The sequence below is a fragment of the Emydura macquarii genome, unplaced genomic scaffold (assembly GCF_026122565.2).
Source record: "Emydura macquarii macquarii isolate MOO-44397 ecotype Brisbane River unplaced genomic scaffold, CSIRO-AGI_Emac_v2 contig_2481, whole genome shotgun sequence".
NCBI lineage: Eukaryota > Metazoa > Chordata > Testudines > Chelidae > Emydura > Emydura macquarii.
Window position 1 is genome coordinate 3,857,960 of NW_027132618.1, and position 25,238 is coordinate 3,883,197.

At 37.5% G+C, this 25,238-nt stretch overlaps 1 protein-coding gene across 1 annotated transcript in view; it reads left to right on the forward strand.

Annotated features, from left to right (window-relative positions):
• Positions 1 to 25,238, forward strand: part of MSH4 (mutS homolog 4) — a 58,940-nt gene that overhangs the window by 22,131 nt on the left and 11,571 nt on the right. Inside the window, 12 exon segments of the mRNA XM_067563321.1 lie at positions 3,289 to 3,404; positions 4,059 to 4,232; positions 7,153 to 7,325; positions 12,122 to 12,189; positions 14,979 to 15,053; positions 15,444 to 15,508; positions 16,125 to 16,294; positions 18,682 to 18,818; positions 19,193 to 19,296; positions 20,169 to 20,293; positions 21,543 to 21,743; positions 21,949 to 22,067. Coding sequence (XP_067419422.1) covers positions 3,289 to 3,404; positions 4,059 to 4,232; positions 7,153 to 7,325; positions 12,122 to 12,189; positions 14,979 to 15,053; positions 15,444 to 15,508; positions 16,125 to 16,294; positions 18,682 to 18,818; positions 19,193 to 19,296; positions 20,169 to 20,293; positions 21,543 to 21,743; positions 21,949 to 22,067 — 1,527 coding nt within the window.

Consider the following 25,238-nt stretch of genomic DNA (forward strand, 5'->3'; position numbering starts at 1 on the left):
CAGGTGTTCCTTCCCCAGATTTCAGGCAAAGTGGTGCAGATCTTGATGAACATCAATGCATCAGTGTTTTACATCAGCAAGCCTGGAGGGGCTAGATCTAAAACCCAGTGCTAGGAAGTCCTCTGGCTATTGGACTTCTGCGTGAAACACGCCATTCACCTCGAGATGTCACATCTCCCAGGAGCCTGAAACACACTGATGGATCATCTCAGCAGGTCCTTTTCCTCTCACCATGAGTTATCTTTTGTTGGTGTCATCTTCCAGAAGATAGTGCCTCTCCAGGTGGAAATGCCACCTGTTCTGTTTGCTGCACAGGCACAACATGGGCTCCCTCTCCAATGTCTTCCTGCTCTCATGGGCAGTTCAGCTACTGTATGCCTTCCTACAAATTCTCTTGGTTCACAAGGTCTTCCTAAAAAGCAAATGGGACAAGGCAAAGGTTATCTTGATAGTTCCAGCATGGCCATGCCAACGTTGGTTTGGTATGCTTCTGGACTTCTCAGTGGCAGCTCCACTCACACTCCCACCCTGCCTGGCATGGTTGCTGCATGGCTGAACCCTGAAGAGCAGGACTGCTTGAAATAAGTCTCGCTAGGTAGCAGAAAGGCTTCCACCAGGCTACCTACTTGGCCATGTGGAAATGTTTCATTTGTTGGGGCTCTGAATGGAATCTCTCTCAGTAGTCTACTCTGACTGTCTGCTCCACCTGAAACATCAAGGTCTGGCTTGCTCATATATTAAGGTTCACTTGGCAGCCATCTCAGCCTTTCACTCTCCAGTGCATGGCAGATCAGTGTTCTCCCACAAGATGACGGTCAAGTTTCTCAAGGGGCTGGAAAGACTCTACCCTCAGGTTCTCAATCTTATCCCTCCTTGGGACTTAAACCTGGTCCCGTCAAGGTTTATGGGGCCTTCCTTTGAGGTGTTAGCATCATGCCTCATGCTACTTCTCTCTTGGAAGGTTGCTTTCCTGGTATTGATCACCTCGGCCAGAAGGGTTTCTAAGATCAAAGCCCTGATGTCAGAACCTCCTTATATGTTGTTCTTCAAGGACGAGTTCCAGCTGTGTCCCTATCTGGCCTTCCTACCAAAGGTGGTATGGCAATTCCACAACAACCAGGATGTTTTTCTTTCTGTCTTCTTATCAAAACCTCACAAGACCACTGAGGACTGTCGGCTTCATATGTTGTATGTTAGGCAGGTCCTTGCCTTCTATATTAAAAGAACTAAGCCCTTCCACAAGTCCATACAACTCTTCATAGCAGAAGAGATGAGAGGGTTACCTGTGTCATTCCAAAAAATCTCGTTCTGGATAACCGCCTATATCCGAGCTTACTATAAGCAGGCAAAGGTTCCACTTCTGGCCATCATGACCGCTCATTCTACGAGATCCCAGGCTTCATCAGCAGCATTCCTCACTCAGATACCAATCCAGGACATCTGCAGAGCCGCAACATGGTTATCAGTTCATACCTTCACATCCCATTACGCCATCACCCAACAGGCCCGTGATGATGCCAGTTTTGGGAGAGCAGTGTTGCAATCAGCATGTCCATGAACTCCAAGCCCACCTCCAGGGGACTGCTTGTGAGTCACCTAGCATGGAATGGACATGAACAAGCACTCAAAGCATTAAAAACAGTTACTGAACTTCTGTAACTGTTATTCTTTGAGATGTGTTGCTCACGTCCATTCCATGACTCACCCTCTTATCCCACTGTCGGAGTTACTGGCAAGAAGGAACTAAGAGGGTGCGGGGCCCCTTATTCCGGCACATGTGCATGTGGCTCCAGAGGGTGCCAGTTTTACAGATACCACTGAGGGTGAAATCTCCAGCAACTGTGCACTTGGTGCGCACACACCTAGCATGTAATGGACATGAGCAACACATCTTGAAGAACAACAGTTACAGAAGATTAGTAATTATTTCTTTCTCCCAGCTCCAGCCAATCTCCTTAGCATGCTCATTGCTAGGTACATACTGCAGTCCATGTCAGCAGCTGATGGATTCCACATCCACACAGTCATTCCCTGATATAACAATTTTATAACAACTTCATAGCATCAACCAGAATTCATAAGTTATTCTGACACTTTGAAGTTCAACTCAGACCGGTAAGGGGCTGTGTCACCACCTGCCCTGCAACTCTGCTGCCTTAAATGTGATGCTGGTGTGGCTCACAGCTCTGACACCAAGAGCTAGGTCATACTCTGACTTCCACCACCAAATTGCTTTTTGCAGATTGGCCTCAACACCTGCCCTAGTACTGAATTTTCTCCAAACTGTCTGCCTTGGAGTGTCCAGCCCTCGCCTCGAACACTTACAGAAGTTGTTTGCTTCTCCTTTAAAAGAGCCAGTAAACAACAGCTCATTAATTTAATGGACGTTTGACAGATACTTTTTTTCAATGAAAGCACTGAACTGGTTTATAGTAAAAGTAAAACAAGTGTATTAAACGAAAACTCATAGATTTAAGTGATATCAAGTACAAGGAGTAAAGATAAAAAGGGTTACAAGCAAACAAAAGTAAAAATATGCTTCTAAGACTAAGACTTAATTTTTAAAGCAAGTTACAATCTTTGCCTAAGCAGGGCTCTAAACTCTACTCAATTCCCAGAGACTTCAGTCCCCTAGATTGAAGGATGCAACATTCTGTGATTTCAAGAGCTCTGGCCCCATTAGTTCTTCAAGAGATGGATGCCAAAATGGCTTCCTGTCCTAGCTTATATCTTCTAAAGTTCAATGACCTTGCTCAGAAGGCAGGAAGCCCTTCTATTAATTTTTGCACTCTCATGTTCCCCAGTCATAATAATTAAGAAGCTATCTCCTCCACTGACCAATTTGATGATTTTCCCTTCTTTGTAAGTGTATCTTCATTGTCCCTGCCTGATGACCATGCTTGTCAGTCAAGCAAACAACACTTCCCTGTGCAAGGCAGACTAGGCCCAGGCACTGGTTGCCAAACACGTTTTAAGAACATAATTCCAGTACATGTTTATAATTGTTTGTACATACCCTGTACATACACCACACAGTGAGGTTCAGGACCAGTGTGCCCCCAATTGGCATATGATATTCTACACGACACCTTCCAGATACAGACCGTCATAGCAGTGAGTTGGGGCACAATAAGTATGTCAGGCCTGACAAGAGTTGTGACACGGAGTTGTGAACCGCCAGTGGACCTCTGTATCACATTTATACATAGAGAGATTTCCCAAAACATCACAACACTGCAGTTCCTTTCCATGAGATTTTGAGACCTTTGCTGTTTTTGTTTTTATTAGAATGTGACTTTTACTACTGTCCAAAGAAAATACTTCAATGAAACAAAAGGCTTGGAATACATAGAACAGTTGTGTACATCTGAATTCAGCACTGTCCTAATGGAGGTTCAATCCAAGTACGTTTAACCTAAGTAAGAAAAAAACGGAGCATTTCCAAATAAAAGGTTTTACAGTTTGTTTCGATTTAATACACTAGCTGGTGGCTTGTTATTAATTGGTGTACACACTCCTGAAATTTAGGCTCTGTAAATGTAGTTGCCTTCTTATTTTTCACTCAAACATTTCTGATGCATCCATTACCAATGTCAAGTGACTCTTGGAGCCTCGGTAATCCACCATTTAGAGACACTGGAATCAACCTTTCTTTCAGATCTTGTGAGCACTGCTTCTTGTATTTGTCTGAGGAAGTCACAAGAGAGCAACATTAAATACTTGGTCACCTGGACTCAGATTTCAGTAATGTATATCTAAAAATGCATTGCTAGATTTACACATGCACAATATCCGATATGTGAAAGGCAAGATCATATGCATGCGCAGACACATGCATGTTTGAACACTTGATTGGGACATAGTACCCATACAAAAGTGTACCTGCACTATTGAAAATTTGGATCTGATCACACTGTTTATACAGTGCTTCCAATTGCTGTTAGGTGTCAACATGGCACAAGATTGATAGACAAAACCTTCTCCTTAAGTACAGTAAATGTTTTTGCACTGAATGTGGAGAAATATTTAATGTTTAATAAATTATTGTTACTTTACAGGTATTACTGTCTAGCAGCTGTTGCAGCTTTGCTAAAATATGTTGAATTTATTCAAAATTCAGTTTATGCTCCTAAGTCACTCAAGGTTCGTTTCCAGGGAAGTGAGCAAACCGCTATGATAGATTCATCATCAGCCCAAAATCTTGAATTGTTAACTAACAATAGAGATTCTCGGTAAGGTTATTTTATTTCAGTTTTTTTGCATTGTTTTAAATTTATAATGCACCAAGTTCTATGGCACATATGCATATATATATATATCTAATCTAGCTAGTCAAAAAGAAAAAGTTAATTTGGCCCTATCCTGAGAGCAATTATATCATATGCAAAGCTGATGTTTAAATAATTTGAAAAGAGAAATGAACCACAATTTAGTGCAAAATTTGTGGTTCTAGCCTGGAATTTTTTTATGTGCATCAGGAAACCCTAGTAAAAAAAGGGGATTAGAAAGAGAGAGAGGAAAAAAAAAAAGAAAACGTAGAGAATTGTGTAGGGATGTATTTCACAAATGAACCTGCCATCAACACGTTTGACTTATATTACTGACACACAAGTTTTGAATAATTCAAAATTTCACAGAAGACGGCAGTGTTACATTTCTACAGTAAACATTTCTGTGAAAGATATGTTCTCTGAAGATACCATCTGTGCAGGGCTATCACTCCTTAGTCTTATCTCCCTTACACAAGACAAGCGCCCCAAATTCCAAAACTTTTTTCATCCCTAAGGGCAGCAATAGCAGGTAGCAGCATGACCTGGTCATGTGCAAAGTTCCACCAAGTTGCATAATAAGCAACCTACAATTAGCCTGATGCTCAGGGTACTTCCTTCACCGGCAGTTATTTGCCTCCTGGGCAGAAGAAGGAGCTCTATGGCTCCCCTTCCTATATCTGTTACTTTCTTTGGCCAGAAGGACGGAAGCTCTGGGTGTCCCTTCTGCCCACTGCTACACTTCCAGCCATTGAGTAGCGGGTTCTGCCCTCCCCCTTTTCTCACAGCTGCCTGCTAACTGGGAGAACCGAGACTTTGGACTGTCTCTTCCCCCTGCACGACTTGCTGCTGCTTCCAGATTGGGAGGAGGGGGACTCCCTCTGTCCTCCATTATATTGCAGCCACTGCTGTTCTTCATGGCCATCTGATAGGATCTAGGATTCCTTTTTTTATCTGTCTGTCTCTTTTCTTCTTTTCATTCATCTTTTCTATTTGTGCAATGAGTGACAGACTCAGCTTAAGTTTAAAATCCATGAGTGCAGTCTCATAACATTCCCTCCCACTCTTCTGCATCCCCTGGCTTCTTCATTCTACTACCCCTTCATTCATTCATTTCATTTCTTTGTACTGATTGATCATCACCTTCTCCACTTGCTGTCATATTTTACAAACATACAGACTCTCACTTCCCAACCTCTTTGCTTACTTTTACTCTGTGTGGTATGTTATAGAGAAAGAGAGAAAGAAAGAGAGTGGAGAAGTGCTACCAGTTCCAATGTCCTTTGTCCCTGACAAAGAAACAGTGAGGGAATAAATATGCTCACAACTGCTCGAAAAGTGTATAAAATATATATTTTAAACAACAAAAATTGGAAAATGCCGACCACTGCTAGTTCCACCAATAAAAGGCAGAAATGTAATGTTTTCTCCTTAACACAGTAACCCTTGAGAGTCTCAAATGACTCGCAGGCAAAAAGATGGACACCAGTCTGCTAAACACTACATATAAAATAGAATGAAGTTAGAACCAAATTCTGCTGGTCTTATTAGTAATATAGGAATTGGTATACTTGATTAGACCTGTGGTCCATCTGGTTCAGCATCCTGACTCTAAGAGCGGGTCTGCTTCAGATGAAGGTGTGAAAAGTCCAACAGTAGGCAGATGTGGAATAATTACCCCCATTAAGATCTCTTCCTAATCCCTAGTAGTTAGAGATTGGCTTAAACAATGAAGCATGAGGTTTTCTATTCCTTCCAAAACTCTTTTTAGCATTAACTAGTATAACTTTGGATATTCTTGTTGCCAGAGGAAATATCCAGTTCCTCTTTGACTCTTGCTAAATGCCTGGCCTCTGCAAGATCCTGTGGTAATTAGTTCCACTGTGCGTTCAGTGAAAAGGTATTTTTTTATCAGTTTTGAATATGCCACTTTTCAATGTAACTGAATGTCTCTTTGTTTCTTGTGTTATGAGCTAGGGAGAACAGCCGCTCCAGATCTATCTTCTCTATACTATTTTTTAATTATAAACTTATATCATGTCACCTTTTATTCATCTCCTTTTTAAATTAATCAGTTGCAGTCTTTCAGTCTCTTTCCATGTGAGGGTTTTTACATGGCCCAAATTATTCTCATTGCCTTTCTCTGAACACTAGTTGTCTAAATGAAGGTTTCACTGGAATTTGCTCCTATTTAGAAATGGAGTTGGTGTATATATTAAGGGCCATCTGTTTAGGAGTCTATTTTCTTTATTTTTAAAGTCTGGAAAAGTGGATGTTGAGTCTTTGTAAAATTCTTGCAAATCACAAAGATGTTGTTGGCCCCACCGTTGACCCTGGTGATTTAAATTCTTATGAAATCGGGGCTTATTTTCTTCTTTGATGGCTTTTGAAATTATTGTGCAAGTTTTTTTGATGTAGTATATTTAACTAAAAAGTGTGTTAATATTAGATCTGAGAGATTAATTTTGCTCAAGGTGCAATGCTTGAGATTGGTATGGTTTTGTTGGACTCAACATTTACTTTCCATTGAGAGGCAGGGTGCTTATTTTTCCCTCTGAAAAAAATTGTTGGTAAGTGCTGTGGCACAAATTGATGGGCTACAACAGACTGGAAATAGATATAAAAAATTATTTTACTTTATGAAAATATATTTCTATATGTTGAAATCAGTTATAACAGAGGCTAATATTATGCACTCATAGCCTGATTTTCAAAGGTCTGAGGTCCCAGAGCTCACATGGAGTTCAGTGGGATCAGTGGGTGGGGTGCTCAGCACTTCTGACAATCTGTAAATTCCAGACTAATTTAATCTGAAATTTTCATTTGATTTTTATCAGTTTTACTTTTTTGAGGGTTTTTTTTTTAATTTGTGTTATTTTCAAAGGAATGGTCACACACTTTTTGGCGTTCTAAATTATACTAAAACTCCAGGTGGAAGCCGAAGACTTAGGTCTAATATCCTGGAGCCTCTGGTTGATGCTGAAACAATTAACACAAGATTGGATTGTGTTCAGGAACTACTCCAGGATGAGGAACTCTTTTTCAGTCTTCAGGCAGGTAATAGCTTGTTTTATTTTTAAAGCACTTTAAAAATACCTATTTAAATATTTTGGATTTTGTAATTGCTGAAAACTCATAACATGTATTAATAAAATAGATATGAAACATGTTTTGACTTGTCAAGTTACATTTCTTAGTGGATTTTTAAAATGCTATGATTTCTAGCAATAATTCATAATCTGTCATTTAATTTGGCTTTGCTACCTCTCTTTTGATCATTTTGCTAAAAGTTTTAGTAAATGAGATACACCAGCCAATTGTGCTTTAGAGGAATTTTGAATTGGTTTCACTAGCTCTTTAATCAAGTGCACCTTATATTGGAGCCAGGTTTTCCAGATACACACCAAGAACATCTGTAATGTAATTTGCATACTGTTACAAATATGCAGCTTCTCATTTTTGGTTTATAAAAGACAGGTAACCAGAGATATGAATACACATACACACTGCTAAAAAGCACAAGTTATTTCAGCTAAATTTGACATTAAACACACTAAATCTTTATTTCCTGGTTTTGGATGGCTTATTGTGGTTTTTGGCTAAATGAGTAATGACTTGTGGTCAGATCAGGAACTCTTTCCAAGGCTTTCACAGCACAAAAGTGGATGACATGCTCTGTTGAGTTACCTTTTTTTAGCTTGATGTAGCTACCAGCAGAGTAGATGTGACTATATAAATACCACCAAATTATGCAGATTGTCAAGTATGGCTCAGATAATATGTTTATCCTCTATGTTTGCACCTTAAATATTGCAAATATACATTTTTTAAATAAAATGTTTGGAAATAGTTCCTGCATCACAACCACCTAAAACAGTGACTTGGCATTTCTCATTCTTTCCCTATCGTCATCCTACCATAGATAATATCTTGACATTTCTGTCCCACATATCAAGAAGCAAGGAGGCAAAAAGTGTATGTCAATCACAGTTGGTATAAAAACACCTGTCAATCCACTTTGTCTTTAATATTTTTGCTTCCTTTCCCCTGGAAACATGGAGTGTATTTCTCGAGTTTTAACTTCATCCACACCCACCCCATTTTAATATATCAGATATATGCATGTGAAGATGCAATAGAGGAGACTGTGCTTTGGCACCTGTAGCTCAAAGGTCGTGAGATAGGTAGGAGAGGTGGACTATAGTAATTGCTTCGCCACAATACTACTTGTCAAACATTGTCTCTTGGTCTTGTCAGTGATCAGTTCTCTAACTTGTGAGGAGCAGTTGCTCTCTCTCTACTCAAGGCATATCCCAGGCTGCAGCTATCCTACTGATTTATAGAGCCCTGCGCAGAGACAAAATTTGTATTCACATCCAATCCGCAATCCACAAACACAGTCTGTGGATATGAAGTGGATATCCACAGATTTGCAGGGCTCTAGATACAAAATTTGGATCTGCAACCATCCATGATCCACAGAGTGGCTCTCTATGGTCTCCAGATATTCTCAGATTAGCGGGGCTCTACCGATTTAATCTAGTGCTGCATCAGGCAACCATCCTTCCTCTCTCCCCATTTTCAGCAGTATTAACAGAATTTCTCTAATGCAGAGAGGGGATTTGAGAGAGCTCTTCAGCTGTAGTGAATACAATTTATTGTATAATGATAAAAAAATACTCTTTATAACATAACTAACTAGGGAGGATATTAAACAGCAGCTATTACATTTAAAGATTTTTAAATTGGGAGACCTGAATAAAGCGCACCCAGGAGTATTAAAAGAATTGGCCAAGGAACTCTCAGAATCAATCATGTTGATTTTTAATAAATCTTGGAACATGGGGAAGTTCCAGAAGATTGGAAAAAAGCCACTGTTTACTAATATTTCAATATTTAAAGAGAGCAAATGGGAGGACACAGATAACCATGGGCCTGTGTCCGGGCAAAATCATGGAAAGGCTGATATGGGATGCAATCAGTGAAGATTTAAAGGATGTTAGTATAATTAATGCCAATTAACATGGTTTTATGGAAGATAGGTTTTGTCCAACAAATTTGGTATTTTTTTTAAGCGATTACAAAATTGGTTTATAAAGTTTATGGTTTTGGCATAATATACATAGATGCTTGCACGCATTCTGATTTTTTAAAATTTGCACTATATGTAGCCCATGTTAAATAGATTCATATTTACAGATGACACACAAATTGTTGGAATGATAAATAATGATGGGAATAGATAAATTATACAGGTAATCCCAAATCATGTAATAAGGTGAACAATATGTATTTTAATACAACCAAATGTAAGATCATACATCTATGAACACAGAATGTAGGTCATACTATTCTGGAATGCAGCAATCCTGAAAAGGACTGGAAGGTATTGGCAGATAACCATTTGACCATGAGCTTCCCGTGTAATGCCATAGCTAAGAGGGTGAACATGATCCTTGGAGCATAAGCAGGGGAATAACGAATAGGAGTAGGGAGTTGGTATTATGTCTGTGCACAGCATTAGCAAGACCATTACTGGAATACTGCATCCAGTTCTGGTGTCTCCACTTCAAAAAAGATGTTGGAAAAATTGGAAAGGGTTCAGAGAAGAGCTACAAGAAAGATTTAAGATTGAAAAATAAACCTTATAAGTGAGAAACTAAAGAAGCTCAATCTATTTAGTTTATCTCAGGGAGATTAAGAGATGACTTGGTCACAGTCTCCAATATGTACATGGGAAAGTGACATCTGATAGTAGATAGCTCTTTAATCTAGCAGAAAAAGGCATAAAAAAGAGTCCATGGTTAGAAACTGAAGCTAAACAAATTCAGACTAGAAATAAGGCCCAAAGTTTTAACAATAAGGGTAATTAATTAACTATTGAAACAACTTACTAAGGAATATAGTGGATTCTCCATTAATTGTAGTCATAAGACCTGATATCTTTCTAAAAGATATGCTGTTGCTTAAACAGAAGTTATAGGTTTGATGCTGATATTACTGGAGGAGATTCTGCAGCCTATGGTATGCAGGAAGTTAGATTATAATGGTTCCTTCTGGTCTTAAAATCTATGAACTATACAACTCTCATTATTTTCTTTGTGGCCATTGGAACAGTTCTGATGTGGGTGATGGCCCTTATGATTTGTAAAATTTTTCACTGGTACCTGCCAGAAATATAGATCTTCCATTGTGATCTCTCATTCTTTGCCTTCAAGACTAAGTGTGAAGTGGAGCAGGAACTAGGGTCATTCCAATATTTATTTTAAATTGTATTTTAAAGCGGAGGCTAATTCCTCAGTTGTACTCTTCCATGAATAATATGAAAGTTGTCAAACATCCCTTTCCATCTTTCACAGTTGCAACAGAGTTGTTGCACTTCTAGTCTCCTTTAGATACCAATCCATCTTGTGATGTTTCCTACATAATTAGCGCTCTTTCTTCCTCTTCCTGGTTTGCCTGAGATCTTGTCTTATAATATAAGTACTGGAATTGAGTTGCTCTGGTGATTGGTGAGTAATTTGTCCACAGAAAGACGTTATTTTCTTACCTAGGGTATCAAGTAATTGTGTTCTTTTAAAATTCTTCCTTCTCATCACATGATCATTAATTATTTTGGTTATCCACTAATTTTTAACATTCTTCTGTAACACCAAAACTTGAATGCTCTGAGTCATCTCTCTCTCCTTTTTAAATGTCTAGCTCTCACATCCATACAGGAGCGTTGACCATATGTGTAGCACTTCAGCAATTAGTGCTGTAGCACCACTAAAGCACTGCCACTGCCAGGGCTTTGACTGGATTTGAGGATCTTTCCACTGCAGGAAGCCATGTGGGTTTGCTGCCTCTTCAGTAGTTCAGTAGTGCCCACTGGCCAGCATCCTTCTTAAGTCTTTGTAGTTGTATAGTTAGTACTATATTCTGTCTGGCTTCCTTTTGATAAGGTCATTCCACCACAGACTTAGATTGCTCAGGTTACAACTTGTGAAATTGCCGGGCAGATACATAGTTATCTTTTCACTGTTATAATTGGATGGGGATTTTCAACAGAGAATGTTGCTGCAATTTTTAAGATAGCCTGTTTGCTCTTGAGGACTGCCTGCTACATCTGCAGTCTGACATATTTTCTTTTATAAGATAGGAAGTAAAGACATTTGATAAGGGACAGTAGCTTACTGACAATACTGTTTGGTGTAGTCTCCCATTTTCTTTCATTTTATATTTCAGCCCTCCTGCATTGTTGTGGGGATGGTAATGTTCTTATCGTTCAATATCTTTTAGGTTGTTTAAGCTCTGAGAGTTTCTTTACTGAAGAGAATACTGGAGAGCTGGTTTCTTTATATCCATCATGATACAATGACCAATAAGTGCTCAGACACCATGATTATGGATGTAACATAAAAATCTAGATACATAGGTAGTTCTTTTGTCTGTTTTTTTTCTTGTAATTACAACGAGAATCCTGTAGCACTTTAAAGACTAACAAATTTAATTTCTGCAGGCATAAGCTTTTGTGGGCTATAGTGGGTTACAGCCCACGAAAGCTTATGCCTGCAGAAACTAATTTGTTAGTCTTTAAAGTGCTACAGGACTCTCGTTGTTTTTGCTGTATACAGACTAACATGGCTTCCCCTCTGGAACTTTTCTTGTAATTGAAACTATAATACTTTATCAAGATGTTTTCTGTGATAGGATGAGGGATGAAAATGACTTGACAAACAGAAGCACTAAGTAGTTTTCTGTGCCTGTTTTCTTTTGGAAAATTAAATCACTTTTTTTTTTTAAAGATTTGTTATTAAAATTACAGCAAGTTTCATTTCAGTTTCTAATTTGTGTTTAATTTTGTTTTACAGTGATTTCAAGGTTCCTGGATACCGAACAACTTCTTTCAATTTTAGTACAAATTCCAAAGCAAGATACAGTAGGTTTATAGTTGCATCTATCTTGTAAATAATTAATAATTACCAGTTATTTCAATAATTTATGCAACAAGCAAACTTGAAATAATAGTAACTGTACAATTGTATTATATTGCAAAAAAAGGACTGTTCATTAAGGAGAGATGGAAACATATTTTTAAAAATATACAGTGAATTATATATGTAGCTCCTCACCCAGAAAGTTGAAAGTATCTGCCCCTTTAAACTAAAGCATATTTTTACTTTGCAACAGGAGAAGAATTTCAACCAGTCAGCAAATGTTTTCATTTATTTAGTTAGATTTATACAGAGATTAATAAAAGAGTGCCCATTTAATGCTCTGGGCATCCTTGACAGTTTTTTTAAAATTCACTGAAATAGACTTGTTGGTTCCCCCAGATTAGCTCAAATACACAAACACAAAATGAATGACTGATGTTAATTGACCTCACACAATTTGCAAGGTCCCACACCCAGTTTAATCCAACACTCATTTCTTTGCAAGCGAGAGAGAAAGGGTGAGTATAGCTGCAAAGTTAACAAGCTCAAGCTGTTACGGACCTAGGGAGGAAGTGAGGCCCTGTAACCCTTGCAGAGAATGACTAGAAAAAGTGAATGTTGTTCCTTCACAAACACCACTGTGATTGTTAATTCATTCTAATCAAATCTTTTTACTTTTTTAATCTGCACCCTCTTATTTATTCATTCTAACCACGCCTCCAGTTTAACATCACTGGAGACTAAGAGAGAGAAGCATTTTCATATGAGCATGCAAGGAAAAATATACCTTTGGATGTTAAAAGTTGTATAATAGAAAAAAATCTTTTTGTAATACTCTCAATTTTTAGATTGATTGCACTCTTAACTTTTCTTTGTCTATTATTAACCTTAGGGAGCCTCTTATGTAATATAAAGCAATGGAGATTATCCCTTATAAATGGGCTGCAAAAAATTTACTAAAAGCAAACCTCTTTAGTTTCGATTATTAAATAAACCTCGCTAACCTGTAAAGCCAGAACTTTTAGAATCTTGTTCCTTTTAGCTTCTAAATGCAGGCCTCTATGCTTAAACCAAGTGAAAATCTCTGTTACAGCTATGAAATAAGCTCCCTCTGCAGTTATCAGGGCACAAACTGTTCACACACAACATAGTACAATTAGATGCAGCAATTATTAACGTTTGTTTTATTACAACTAATTTTCTTTAAATATAATATGCACAAATTTTCAAGGGAATTAAAATATATTGAACATTTGAAGCTGCCATAGCAAACTGTTGTAGAGATAGAGAGATACAGAGAATATTCAAACACAAGTCAACATCTCAAATCAGGGTACTTTTTAGGATCAGATTCTGCCACCTCATTTTGTTTTAAATGTACTTTTTAAAAAATTTGTTACTTGTCCGTATATCCAGTGCATCAACAACATGATTTGGACCCTGGACCTTCAGCACAGACCTCTAGAGTGTCAACCAAAGTATCAGCTACAACAGCCCTTCTCTGAGCATTCTTTTATCATTTCAGTTATATGCAAACTGCAAAACATTAGTAACCAATGACAAAGTGCATCCAATTGAGTGCCAAAAAGTATGTCAGGAAAAGTGCTTTCAGTAACAGTACAGCTGCCTAGCTGTAACAAAACACTGTTAACAAAACGTCGTTAACAAAAGAACTATTCAGCCAATGCATCACAAGAACAAAACTGTTGAATGATGCTTTTTTTCTTAAAAGCAAGACACATTGTGAAGTTCTTGGAGTTGTAATTGGTAATGGGGGAGGATTTTGGTGGAAACCTGCTATTGTTATTGGAACAGCTACCCTTACTTGCTTTCTCCTTGCTAAGGTGACCCAAGGAAATCAAATTGCTCCACCTTAAGGAATATTTCTGTAAATGTCCCCCAGACACTTTCATTGCACTAAGACATGTTCTGGGCTCATTGTTTGCCAACCTTCATTCTGAGAAGAAAATTCAGCAACATATAAAGTGATTTACTTGAGTTCTGTGAGCACATTTTTCTTTCTGAGAAACTTCAGAACTTTTTGAAAAATAAAATAATTGAAGAAAAATTCTTGGATTCTAAGAACATTAGAATGGGGGGTGGGGTGAGGTCTGTTCCAACAATTTAATATAATTATTTTAAAGTAAAATAAGACTCTTTAGCACATTTTTTATGTGTAATTGAAGTTTTCATAAAATTGAAAGAAAAATAATGTTCAGTTTTTCCCACACAAGAGCCTTCACTTTTATTTATAATTTCTCTTAATTTGACTTCAAAACAGATGACAGGGAAGATTTGCATTTGTGTCTTTGAAATTCTGCCCAAGCTTCTACATAAGATTTTTCCATTTTTTAAATCTAAAGTTTTCATGAGTTTCGTTTTCAGAAGCTTTTGAATTTCCAACATTGATTTCAATTCTCCACACAAAAATTAGGTGCTTTTCCTTACGGAACTACTTACTTTATTCTTTCTTTATAAAGCCGCAGCACTAGCAAACTATAGCACATGTTCTGATCTCTGCAAGAAAATAGAAATATTTTAGATTTGTTGTCAGATTATGAACTTTTTTGAAAATAGTGTCTTATAATTTGAGTTTCCTCAAACCATATATAGTTTTTTTAAAACAGCAAATTTACAAATCGTCAAGCAGGTCATTAGTCCTATGAATTTTCATAAATCACTTAATAGTGTATGAAAATTCCATTTGGAATATGTGTGTAAAATGTGTGCTTGTTCTGAAATATTCTATTTTAAAAATATATACCTACTGTATTTGTAATCTTTTTAACAGGTTAAAGCAGCTGAATCAAAGATAACTAATGTAATCTATCTGAAGCATACTCTAGAACTTTTGGATCCTCTAAAGGTAAAATGTAATCTGTTGCTTTATCTATATAAAACCCAAACCAGTTAATCTTTGTTGTCACATAATGCAGGTCATTCGATTTACTTTATATCTCATGATACTGTACATTGTCACTGTAGAAACAGCCTCAAAAATAAGGCAAGGGCCTCTATATGCTAAATGTGATGTTAATTTAAAAAAAACATAACTGAGTCTGTTATATTTTAGAAACGGGATTCTGAATACTAGTTAAAAGATTAATTTTATAATGATTATTTAAGTTAGATGCCAACCCAACCAGTAAGCTTACTATATCACCCCAACTTCAAATAAGTCTGGATGAATCTAAAGGCCTTACTGTCTGTTAAAATGATTAAAATTTGATTATAACTTTATTTTAATTTTCAATAGGCTGCTTTGAGAAGCTGCAAGACCGCTCTGTTAAAGGCATACTACAATTCTCTGGAAGATAAAAGGTATTATGATAATATTTTTGTAACTAGAATATCTGGCTGTCTTCTCTTTCCTGAAGCTGTCTGTAGGGTTTTAAAAGGTTGTTTCTTGAATTATTTATAGTTATAGCTCTGTTTTTTGTGTTATCCTTAAAGATTGTGCATTTTACTTTTTCTTAATGAAGTTATTAGAAATTCAATTTTTCAACTATTACAGGAGAAATTTAAAAAAAGATGAACAGAAAATTGGTTTTAGTAGTAGTTGATTGGTTGTGAATGACAAACATAATTTAAGTTCTCACAAAAATTAAATACTCCAGTAGATACTATTGTAAAAGACTAAAAGAATTTGAGAATCCGTTGATTTCCTAGAATCACCCAAAATGACAGAGAAAAAGTAGCTGTTGCCTATACCTGAGCTGTGTGCAATGTACACTATTCTTTAAGGTATTAAAACATTTAGGTCAAAGTTGGCTGTGTTCATATGATGTTCTGAGGTAAAATAAAAAATCACATTCTAAGTTTTTAGTGATTATTTTGAATTATTGAGATATATTGGCTTCTTCAGAAGATGTTGTTGATAATGAAGTGGAAAAATATTACCTACCTTATTCCATTATTGACATAACTACTGTTGTAGGTTTGGAATCATACTTGAAAAGATTAAAACTGTCATTAATGATGATACAAGATACACGAAAGGATGCCTTAATATGAGGACCCAGAAGTGCTATGCAGTCAGGCCAAACATCAATGAATTCCTTGATATAGCTCGTAGAACATACACAGAGATTGTAGATGACATAGCAGGTATTTCTGTGTTAGATTTTCATGCTTGATGTCTAATAGAAGTAGAAATATTGTATCTGTTATATGGAACCATACAATTTTACAAGAATATATAATGTTCTAATGAAGAGAAGGCAAGTGTTTTAATGTAATTTGATTTTGTCATTGATAAAAAAAAATTGAAGTACATTTGAGATTAGGGTTACTATACATCCAGGTTTTCCCAGACGTTACCTTTTTTTGGTCCCATGATCTCCATCTGGGTGGATTTTTGAAATATGAACAAATGTCCGTGATTTTTCCTTGTTTGTTCTTTTTCCAAAATTGATTCTGGTAGAACTGCATTTCCTGGTGTGCCCTAATAGTGGTGTGCATGTTTCCTGGAGAAGCAGAGCGGACATTGCGGGTCAGAAAGAGTGGTCTGTCATCTCAGTGCGACTGCAGCGTTGAACGCATTGACGGAGCTACACAGTTAGTGGTGTGCATGTAAAAAGATGCATTTAAATTTGATTTACATTTATTTTTGAGGCCATTGTGTTTGCTATTTATAAATGTTATGTATTCAAAGTAGAAAGAAACTGTATAGTAGAACCCAGCCCCCACCCCCAGTTCTCCCACTCCCAGGCAGCATTCTCTATTTGGGAACTTGAAATATGATAACCATGTACATTGAGATTTTCCATTTGTAGATAAAAACTGTAATTAAAATGAAATGATAAATAATTATTTTGTGATTTTAAAAAGTAAAAAGCTTGCTACATTTATTCTGCCACAAAAAGCAAGCTGCATATGAATCAAACACATTTTAATCTTTCCATTTAAAACCTGTGGTTTGGCACCTACAATCCAGCTCTAAATTCAGTCCAAAGTGTTGCAACAATATTATTTCAAATAAACAACATTTTCTAGCACAAAAAAATTATTTTTATCATCTGCTGACATTTTTACAAATATAAATACTTTGTTTTTTATATCTTAACTAGTTTGTGTCTGTGGGCTATGATTTAACTGTGCTATTAAGAATTGTTTAAAACAACTTTCTTGATTTTTTTTAAAGACAAAATGAGTAAAAGCAATTGTGGAAGAATGCCCCTATTCTTTCAATGTAATTTTTTAGATAAAGTATCTAAAAAGATGAAAAAATTGTCTTTTTCGAATGGCTCCTGTCACATTTCTGAGCAGACAAGATTGTTCCTTAATTAGATGAGTATCGTCTTAGTTCACACTTTAACAGGAAAGAATGACAAATGTGAATAGTAGAATTTTTAGCACCAATAATATACTATAGATTGTCTTGAGGTTCCTGTTAGCTTTGTATTTTACAGTCGACATCACACAGAATGAATAGCACAAGCATTTAGTTGTTTTCTTGCTTTCCAAATTTTTCCTTAGATGGCTGCTAAGACTGAGAGAAAAGTAGGCAGGGAGGAGATCTCTCCCTCCTTATGGTTACTGCTGTCCATTTTCATTGCAGCCCAAATGTTTACAGTGGAAGAGCTCTTTTTCTCCTTTCCTTACTACTATGCTAAGCTTTGAGGAGCAAATGCTGTCACTAGAGGATTGAGTGACTTCAGGACCCAGGTGGCCAACACAGCTCATCTTGTGTACTTAACCATTTGCTGGCCTGAAATCCTGGTGATAGCAACAGTGTGGGGGTGGAGCCAGCTCAATGAGGACTGTGAATGCTAGAGAAACCCCATTCAACAGCACCCTTCTTTTCCCCCTTCACAATAGTACCACATCAGTATCTTTCCTCACCCACCCAGAAACCTGCACATGCCTGTCCTCCACTCAGCAAAATTCAGAATTCCCACCATTTAGCAGCATCTTTCCTCCTGCCATCTAGTAGTCCCTTGCATCTGGCACCCTCCAATCTAGCACCATGGTGGGATGGGGTAGGGTTTGGAAATACAAACGATTCTGAATTATGGAGTGAGATGAGAAAAAGTGGGTTGTTTTAGAGTTATGAGTGGGAAAGTATTGAGAGCCCCAGATCTAAGCATTACAGTTAGTTACCTGTTGAGAAAGCAGGGTGAAACACCACTGGCATGAAAGTGGATTCATTTGAAGCTTACTCCTCTAAGAAATCTTTCTTTCCAGCAGAGAGACAATCCACCTGAGATCTTCATGACACACACAAATATCTTTAAAAAGAGCCTAAGAATTCTCCTCATTTGATACTTTTTGTCCACTAGTTTTATAAAACTAGAGCTCTTATTGAGATGGTTTACTGAGCTCTATCAACTCCACACAAACCCCCTTTCAAGATCCTAACAAGAATGACTAATTTACTGGAATTGGTATCTAGATACGTGCATGATGCCTTTACTACTCAGATATCATAGTGAGTTTTATAATATATTAGAAAATATTTCAGTTATGGCTGATTTCCCCTCCATATTACTTAGGAATGATAACACAGCTTGGAGAAAAATACACCCTACCTTTGAAGATGAGTTTCAGCTCTGCTCGTGGATTTTTTATCCAGATGAATGCAGAGTCTGCAGCATTACCTAGTAGTCAGCTTCCTTCAGAATTTACAAAGGTATATGTTCTGGACATGTTTTGTCATGAAATTAATGACATTAGTGATTAATTAGTGATTAATTAGTGATGACATTAGTGATAAATAAATAATTGAAAGAAGAATTTATTTAACCTGTATTCTTTTATATAGTGTGTTAAATGTCTATACGTGCTGTAATATTTGTCAGATAATATGAAATGTGTAATGTTGCTATCATTCTGATATTTGCATTTTGTTTTCCTGGTTTTTCATGCTATTTTATTTAAGAAAAATGAAATAAACTAATAGTTTTGTCACTTGCTTTCCAGATTCTTCCTATTTTGTTTTCTAGAAATCTTTCTTCATTTGTATGTATTTGACGCGTATTACTCTAATTTTGAATTTCCCTGCAGATCACTAAAATGAAAAATGCATATAGCTTTACTTCAGCAGACTTAATTAAAATGAATGAAAGGTGCCAGGAGTCTTTGAGAGAAATTTATCACATGACCTACTTGTAAGAACATTTCAAACTCTTTAATAATTGTGCTAACTTGATTTATTTGCCTTATTAACAACTAGATATGAGGTTTTCTAATCTATTTTCATTGTTAAATTATGGTCTCTTATAAAAGCAATCCAGAGTTGTAGAGAGAAAGTGTTCTTCATGAGAGAGCACATTAAAAGGCTAATTCTACATTATTCTGAATTATGGTTAAAATGTATAGAGATTTGTTCATAAAAAAGAAGAGTATCCATCACATTTATTAAACATTTTTGTGAAGTTTTATCAACACAAAATGACACAATAAGTATAGCAATTTGGCAATGTGTAGTCATTATTTATATTAAGTATGCCTTTCATTTTAAGTAGAATTAACTTCAGTTTTTTCATAAATTATGCTTATAAAGGGACCCAAGGGCATATTTTGTTCTCTTTTCATCTAGATGACAAAAGCTAACGTAGACTATTTTTGGCCACATCTTCTTTTGTAGATCATGTGAACCCATTTTCAACATGAAGGACTCAAGGAGCTGAAGAGTCACATTTTTTGGAGGACAATAGAATACCATTGATTCCAAAGCTGTATTTTTAGAAAGTCAATTTTGCACATGCAGCTTCCTTTCAAGCCAATGGGAGTAGTATCTGCACATCTGATGGCAGAATTTGGCCTAGAAGTTGTTTTCCAATAACTTATTATGCTTTTTAAAAATTCACAGACTTGCTCATGCTTATCTTACATATCTCTATGGCATTTATGAAGTGCCTGTTATACTGATATCTAAGTATCATATTTATTTATGAGCTTAATAATTTTTATTTCTATACACTGTATAAAGCAATAAAATGTAGTGTACAGTAACTAAATTGGAGCTATCTGCTTGCAGGATAGTGTGTAAATTACTGAGTGAAATCTATGAACATATCCATTGCCTATACAAACTCTCTGACATTGTGTCAATGTTGGATATGTTGCTGTCATTTGCCCATGCCTGTACTCTTTCTGACTATGGTAAGTTTATTTCTAAGTGATGGTAAATATTAATAAAAATGCAGGGAAAGCTACTCCCTTTCCCTCAGTGTTTATATAATATAATAGTATCAGGTCTAGTTTGTGGCTTGTTTTTATCTTTTGATACATTAGTCATCTATAGAACTAAAACTGGATTTCAGTTCAGTATGTGAATTACTTGTATAGCCTCATTGTCCCTACTTTTCTTTCCCTTATTTTTATGTACTCCCCTGTTTGCTGCTGAACACAATCTTGGCATGTTAAGTCGAGGATGGAGGGCTAACATGTTACCTTTTCGTAACAGATCATGAGGACTTGTATACAAGATATAATCTTTACCTGAAAACAGCCCATTAATTTCTCCAAGAATACTGAGTGCTGATTTGATAGCTATAAGTCAGGTCTTCTACACAGAAATATCCTTTCTGATTCTCCCATTCTTGCTCATGTTGAATATTGCATGTTGACTCCTGGTGACAGGAGACAGCAGGCAATAGACAAGGAGGAGGGTGCCCACTCCTGTCATGTGATAGGAACCTTGGTTCCATGGAGAAGGACTGTATGAGATCTTTATGCTATGTTAGCAGATTAGTCCTGCTTTGAGCAGGGGGTTGGACTAGATGACCTCCTGAGGTCCCTTCCAGCTCTAATATTCTGTGATTCTAACTGGGAAAGAGTTCTACCCCAGCTCTAGGGGTAACTGGGAAGGCCTTGAGGTAAAGGGCAACCAGAGTACTGGTGAAGGTTGTACCCCGAGCTTTGGGGAGGAGGATGGAAGGTTATTTTATGTAAACAGCAGAAAGACTGTTATGATCAGCATTTCAGCTCCATTGAGGTGGACTAGAAGGTTCATGATGCAGGCAAGATACAGAGACTGTATTAGAAGGGTCCTCCAAATCTGGATCTTGGAGTAGGATTAAATGCTTGAGTGGAAAGTCTTTCCCTTTTTAGGATGTTTGTTTCTGTTAATTAAAGGGAAACTCTTTGAGTCAAGCTTGTTTGGACTTTTATACATACTGGTTGGGGAAAACTGAGGTAGTGCCTTGTAGTGCTAAGCCTGGCACAGGAGTGAAGCTCCTGACTCATGTAGCAAGACATTATTAAATAAGAGTAAGAGTAGCAGACTCAGAGCTCTACTTCTGTTCTGCATGAGTGATTCTAATTTCATTTAAAAACCTAACTTTTCAATAATTGCCGTAGGTGTCTTGTATTTAGTGCTTAACATTTCTTATAATTTTTCTTGGTTTAGTTCGTCCAGAATTTACTGATACCTTAGCAATCAAGCAGGGATGGCATCCCATTCTTGAAAAGATATCTGTGGAAAAACCTGTTTCTAATAACACTTACATCACAGAAGGCAGCAATTTCATCATTATAACAGGACCAAATATGAGTGGAAAATCAACTTACCTGAAACAGATTGCCCTCTGTCAAATTATGGCACAGATTGGTGAGCAACTGTTTACCTTATAATTATGTCTTTTGCATTACTGGTATTGTTTTCTAGTGAAAATGTTATTATTTACTAAGTAGAAAAATTTGTTTCTAAAAATAAGATGAGATTTTATCTGTGTATTAAACAAGACTAGTTTTTAGCTATAGTGTTGCTACCAGTGCTAACATAAGGTAACTTGTACTTTTATTTTATTTTGTAGGTTCTTATGTCCCAGCAGAATATTCTTCTTTTAGAATTGCTGAGCAAATTTTTACTAGAGTAGGTATGGATGATGATATAGAAACAAATTCATCGACATTCATGAAGGAAATGAAAGAGGTACAAGTTTAACTACTTTAGTATCAAGGGCCCTAATTAACGTTAAGCTGGTACAGTTTACATTTTATGGGTATATGTTTCATTGGCACTGAAGCACTTTTATTTTAGACAAGCATGTATCAGGAATAGTGTAGGTGTACTTGGTCCTGCCTCGGCGCAGGGCTGGACTAGGTGACCTCTCAAAGTGCCTTCCAGCCCTACATTTCTATGGTTGTGTACAAAGAAAGCAGTCCATGATAACTTGGCTTCTGTATCTCTCTTCAATATGGTATGTCAATGAGGAGAGAGGCATCTCTTAGAAAGGTAGGTCCCAGGCCATTTAGGAATTTACAGGTCAAAACCAGAATCAGAAAATCAACTCAGGAACCAATTGGTCACTGCTAATCACAGATCACATTCTTACTGTGTAATGTGAATCACTGTTTTAACATGATTATAGGGAAAACAAACCATTACTTAAGTGAATTTGCATCGGCTTCAGTTTCCACATGAATTTAAGATGCATCCCCATACAGAGTTCATTACAGTAGTCCAGTCTTGAAATGATGCAGGCCTGGATAGCATTTGCAAGGTATGCATCTGAAATAAATGTTCACAACCACCTGGCTTTTTGTAGAGCGAAAGAAAGCCTGTATGGATGTTGCTGCTATATAATCCACTACTTGCTACTCAGAGTCTAATCAGGGGTTTCCACTGTTATGTGCTAAGGCACAACCTGTGTCATGAAATAGGCATCCAGACATTGCTCAGTGAAGTTCCGGATTGAAGAGCAATGGAAATAGTTACTCTGCAAAAAGTGACTCCTTCCAGAGCCACTTAAAAGAATCATGAACCCAACTTTGAAAATTTGCCAATTGAATGTTGAAGGTGTGCCCCGCCTAGCTAGCTCATGTTATGCGAGAAAATGTGATTAACATCTCCCTGCAAGAAACCCAAGAACCATGCTGCCTTATTGCTGGCTACAATCTCATCACCTTCCTCCATCACCCAAAACATAGCTTTGCTGCGGGCATCAAGCACAGCATTGAGGATTATGACATGATAGTTGCTAGGAGCAACTCTGGAACCTTCACCATCTCAATAAGAATCGGCATGATAAGAGTGTTTAAAGTGTGTAAATCATTGAATACAGACTGGTCTTCTCCCCATTACCCAGTCTGTCTCCTGGCTATATATCTCATTGATTTCAGTAGCCACCACGCAATGTGGGGCTATGTTAATAACAATACTATGGGTGAGGCACTTGTGGAATTGTTATCAAATGAAGGCACATACCTTCTTTTTGATGCAAAAGATGAGCACTTTTCATTTTGCCCCCTGGAACAGAGACTACAATTCAGATCTCTGGTGCATCACCAAAGACCGGTTCGGATTTCCTCAGAATACCTCTAGAACTATTCTTGTCAATTTCCTGTACATCTAGCATTCGACCAGTGATAATCCACATTGGTCCCAGTAGTCATGTTGCTGCCCAAACATCAATGGACTTTTTCAAAGGCAAATTGGCCAGGATTCACTGCAACAATTGAGGTTGTTATTGACGCAATTCCACTGAAGCCTGAAAATTTAAATAGTTTCAGCAGGGTTATCTGAATAGCTGCAAGAAAAAACATCTCTCACAGCAATCAGAACTGATATACCCCATACTGGAAACAAGAAACAAAAAGGCTATTAAAGAAGAATCAAATAAATACTGCAACATTCCTGCTAGAATCACTGAATCTAGCATGCCATCTAGATGCCATCAAAGATGACTCAAGACAGTTGAAGCTCAGGACCTTACTCTAGCCACAAAGCTTGGCTATTGTTGCATCAGCTTAGGGCTGCAAATCAAGTGAAACATCAAGAACTGATCCAATCGCAGGAACACTCCTTATGAACTCAAAAGCACTAAGGGACAAATTCTCAAAAAAAAAATGTGTAAAATGCACAGAGAGCTCTAACAAATAGGCAGCTCACTACCTACCCCCATTCCCCATATCATTTCCCTTCACCATAGAATCATAAAAGATTAGGGTTGGAAGAGACCTCAGGAGGTCATCTAGTCCAACCCCCTGCTGAAAGCAGGACCAACCCCAGCTAAACCATCCCAGCCAGGGCTTTGTCAAGCCACACCTTAAAAACCTCTACGGATGGAGATTCCACCACCTCCCTAGGTAACCTATTCCAGTACTTCACTGCCATCCCAGTAAAAACGTTTTTCCTAATATCCAACCTAGACCTCCCCCACTGCACCTTGAAACCATTGCTCCTAGTTCTGTCACCTACTACCACTGTGAACATCCTAGCTCATACTCCCTGGAACCCACTTTCAGATAGTTAAAGGTTACTATCAAATGTCCCCTCATTCTTCTCTTCTACAGACTAAAGTTCCCTCAGTCTCTCCTCATAAGTCATGTGCTCCAGCCCCCTAATCATTTTTGTTTCCCTCCGCTGGACTCTCTCCAATTTGTCCACATCCTTTTTGTTGGGGAGGGGCCAAAACTGGATAGATTACTTCAAATGTGGCTCACAAGTGCAAAATAGAGGGGAATAATCACTTCCCTCAATCTGCTGGCAATGCTCCTACTAATGCAGCCCAATATGCCATTAAATTCTTGGCAATAAGGGCGGGCACACTGTTGACTCATTTTCAGCATTCTGTCACCCTAATGTCCTTTTCTGCAGAACTGCTGCCTAGCCAGTCGGTCCCCAGTCCGTAGCAATGCATGGGATTCTTCTGTCCTAAGTGCAGGACTCTGCACTTGTCCTTGTTGAACCTCATCAGATTTTTTTCGGCCCAATCCTCTAATTTGTTTAGGTCACTCTGTATCCTATCCCTGCCCTCCAGTGTATACACCACTCCCCCTAACTTAATGTCATCTGCAGACTTGCTGAGAGTATGCATCCCCATTCTCCAGATCATTAATGAAGATGTTGAACAAAACCAGCCTCAGCACCGACCCCTGGGGCACTCCGCTTGTTACCAGCTGCCAACTAGACATCAAGCAGTTGATCGCTACCTGTTGAGCCTGACGAGCTAGCCAGATTTTTCTCCATCTTATAGTCCGTTCATCCAACCCATACCCTTTAACTTGCTGATAAGAATACAGTGGGAGACTCTATCAAAAGCTTTGCTAAAGTCAAGGTATATCACGTCACTGCTTTCCTCACATCCATAGAGTCAGTCAT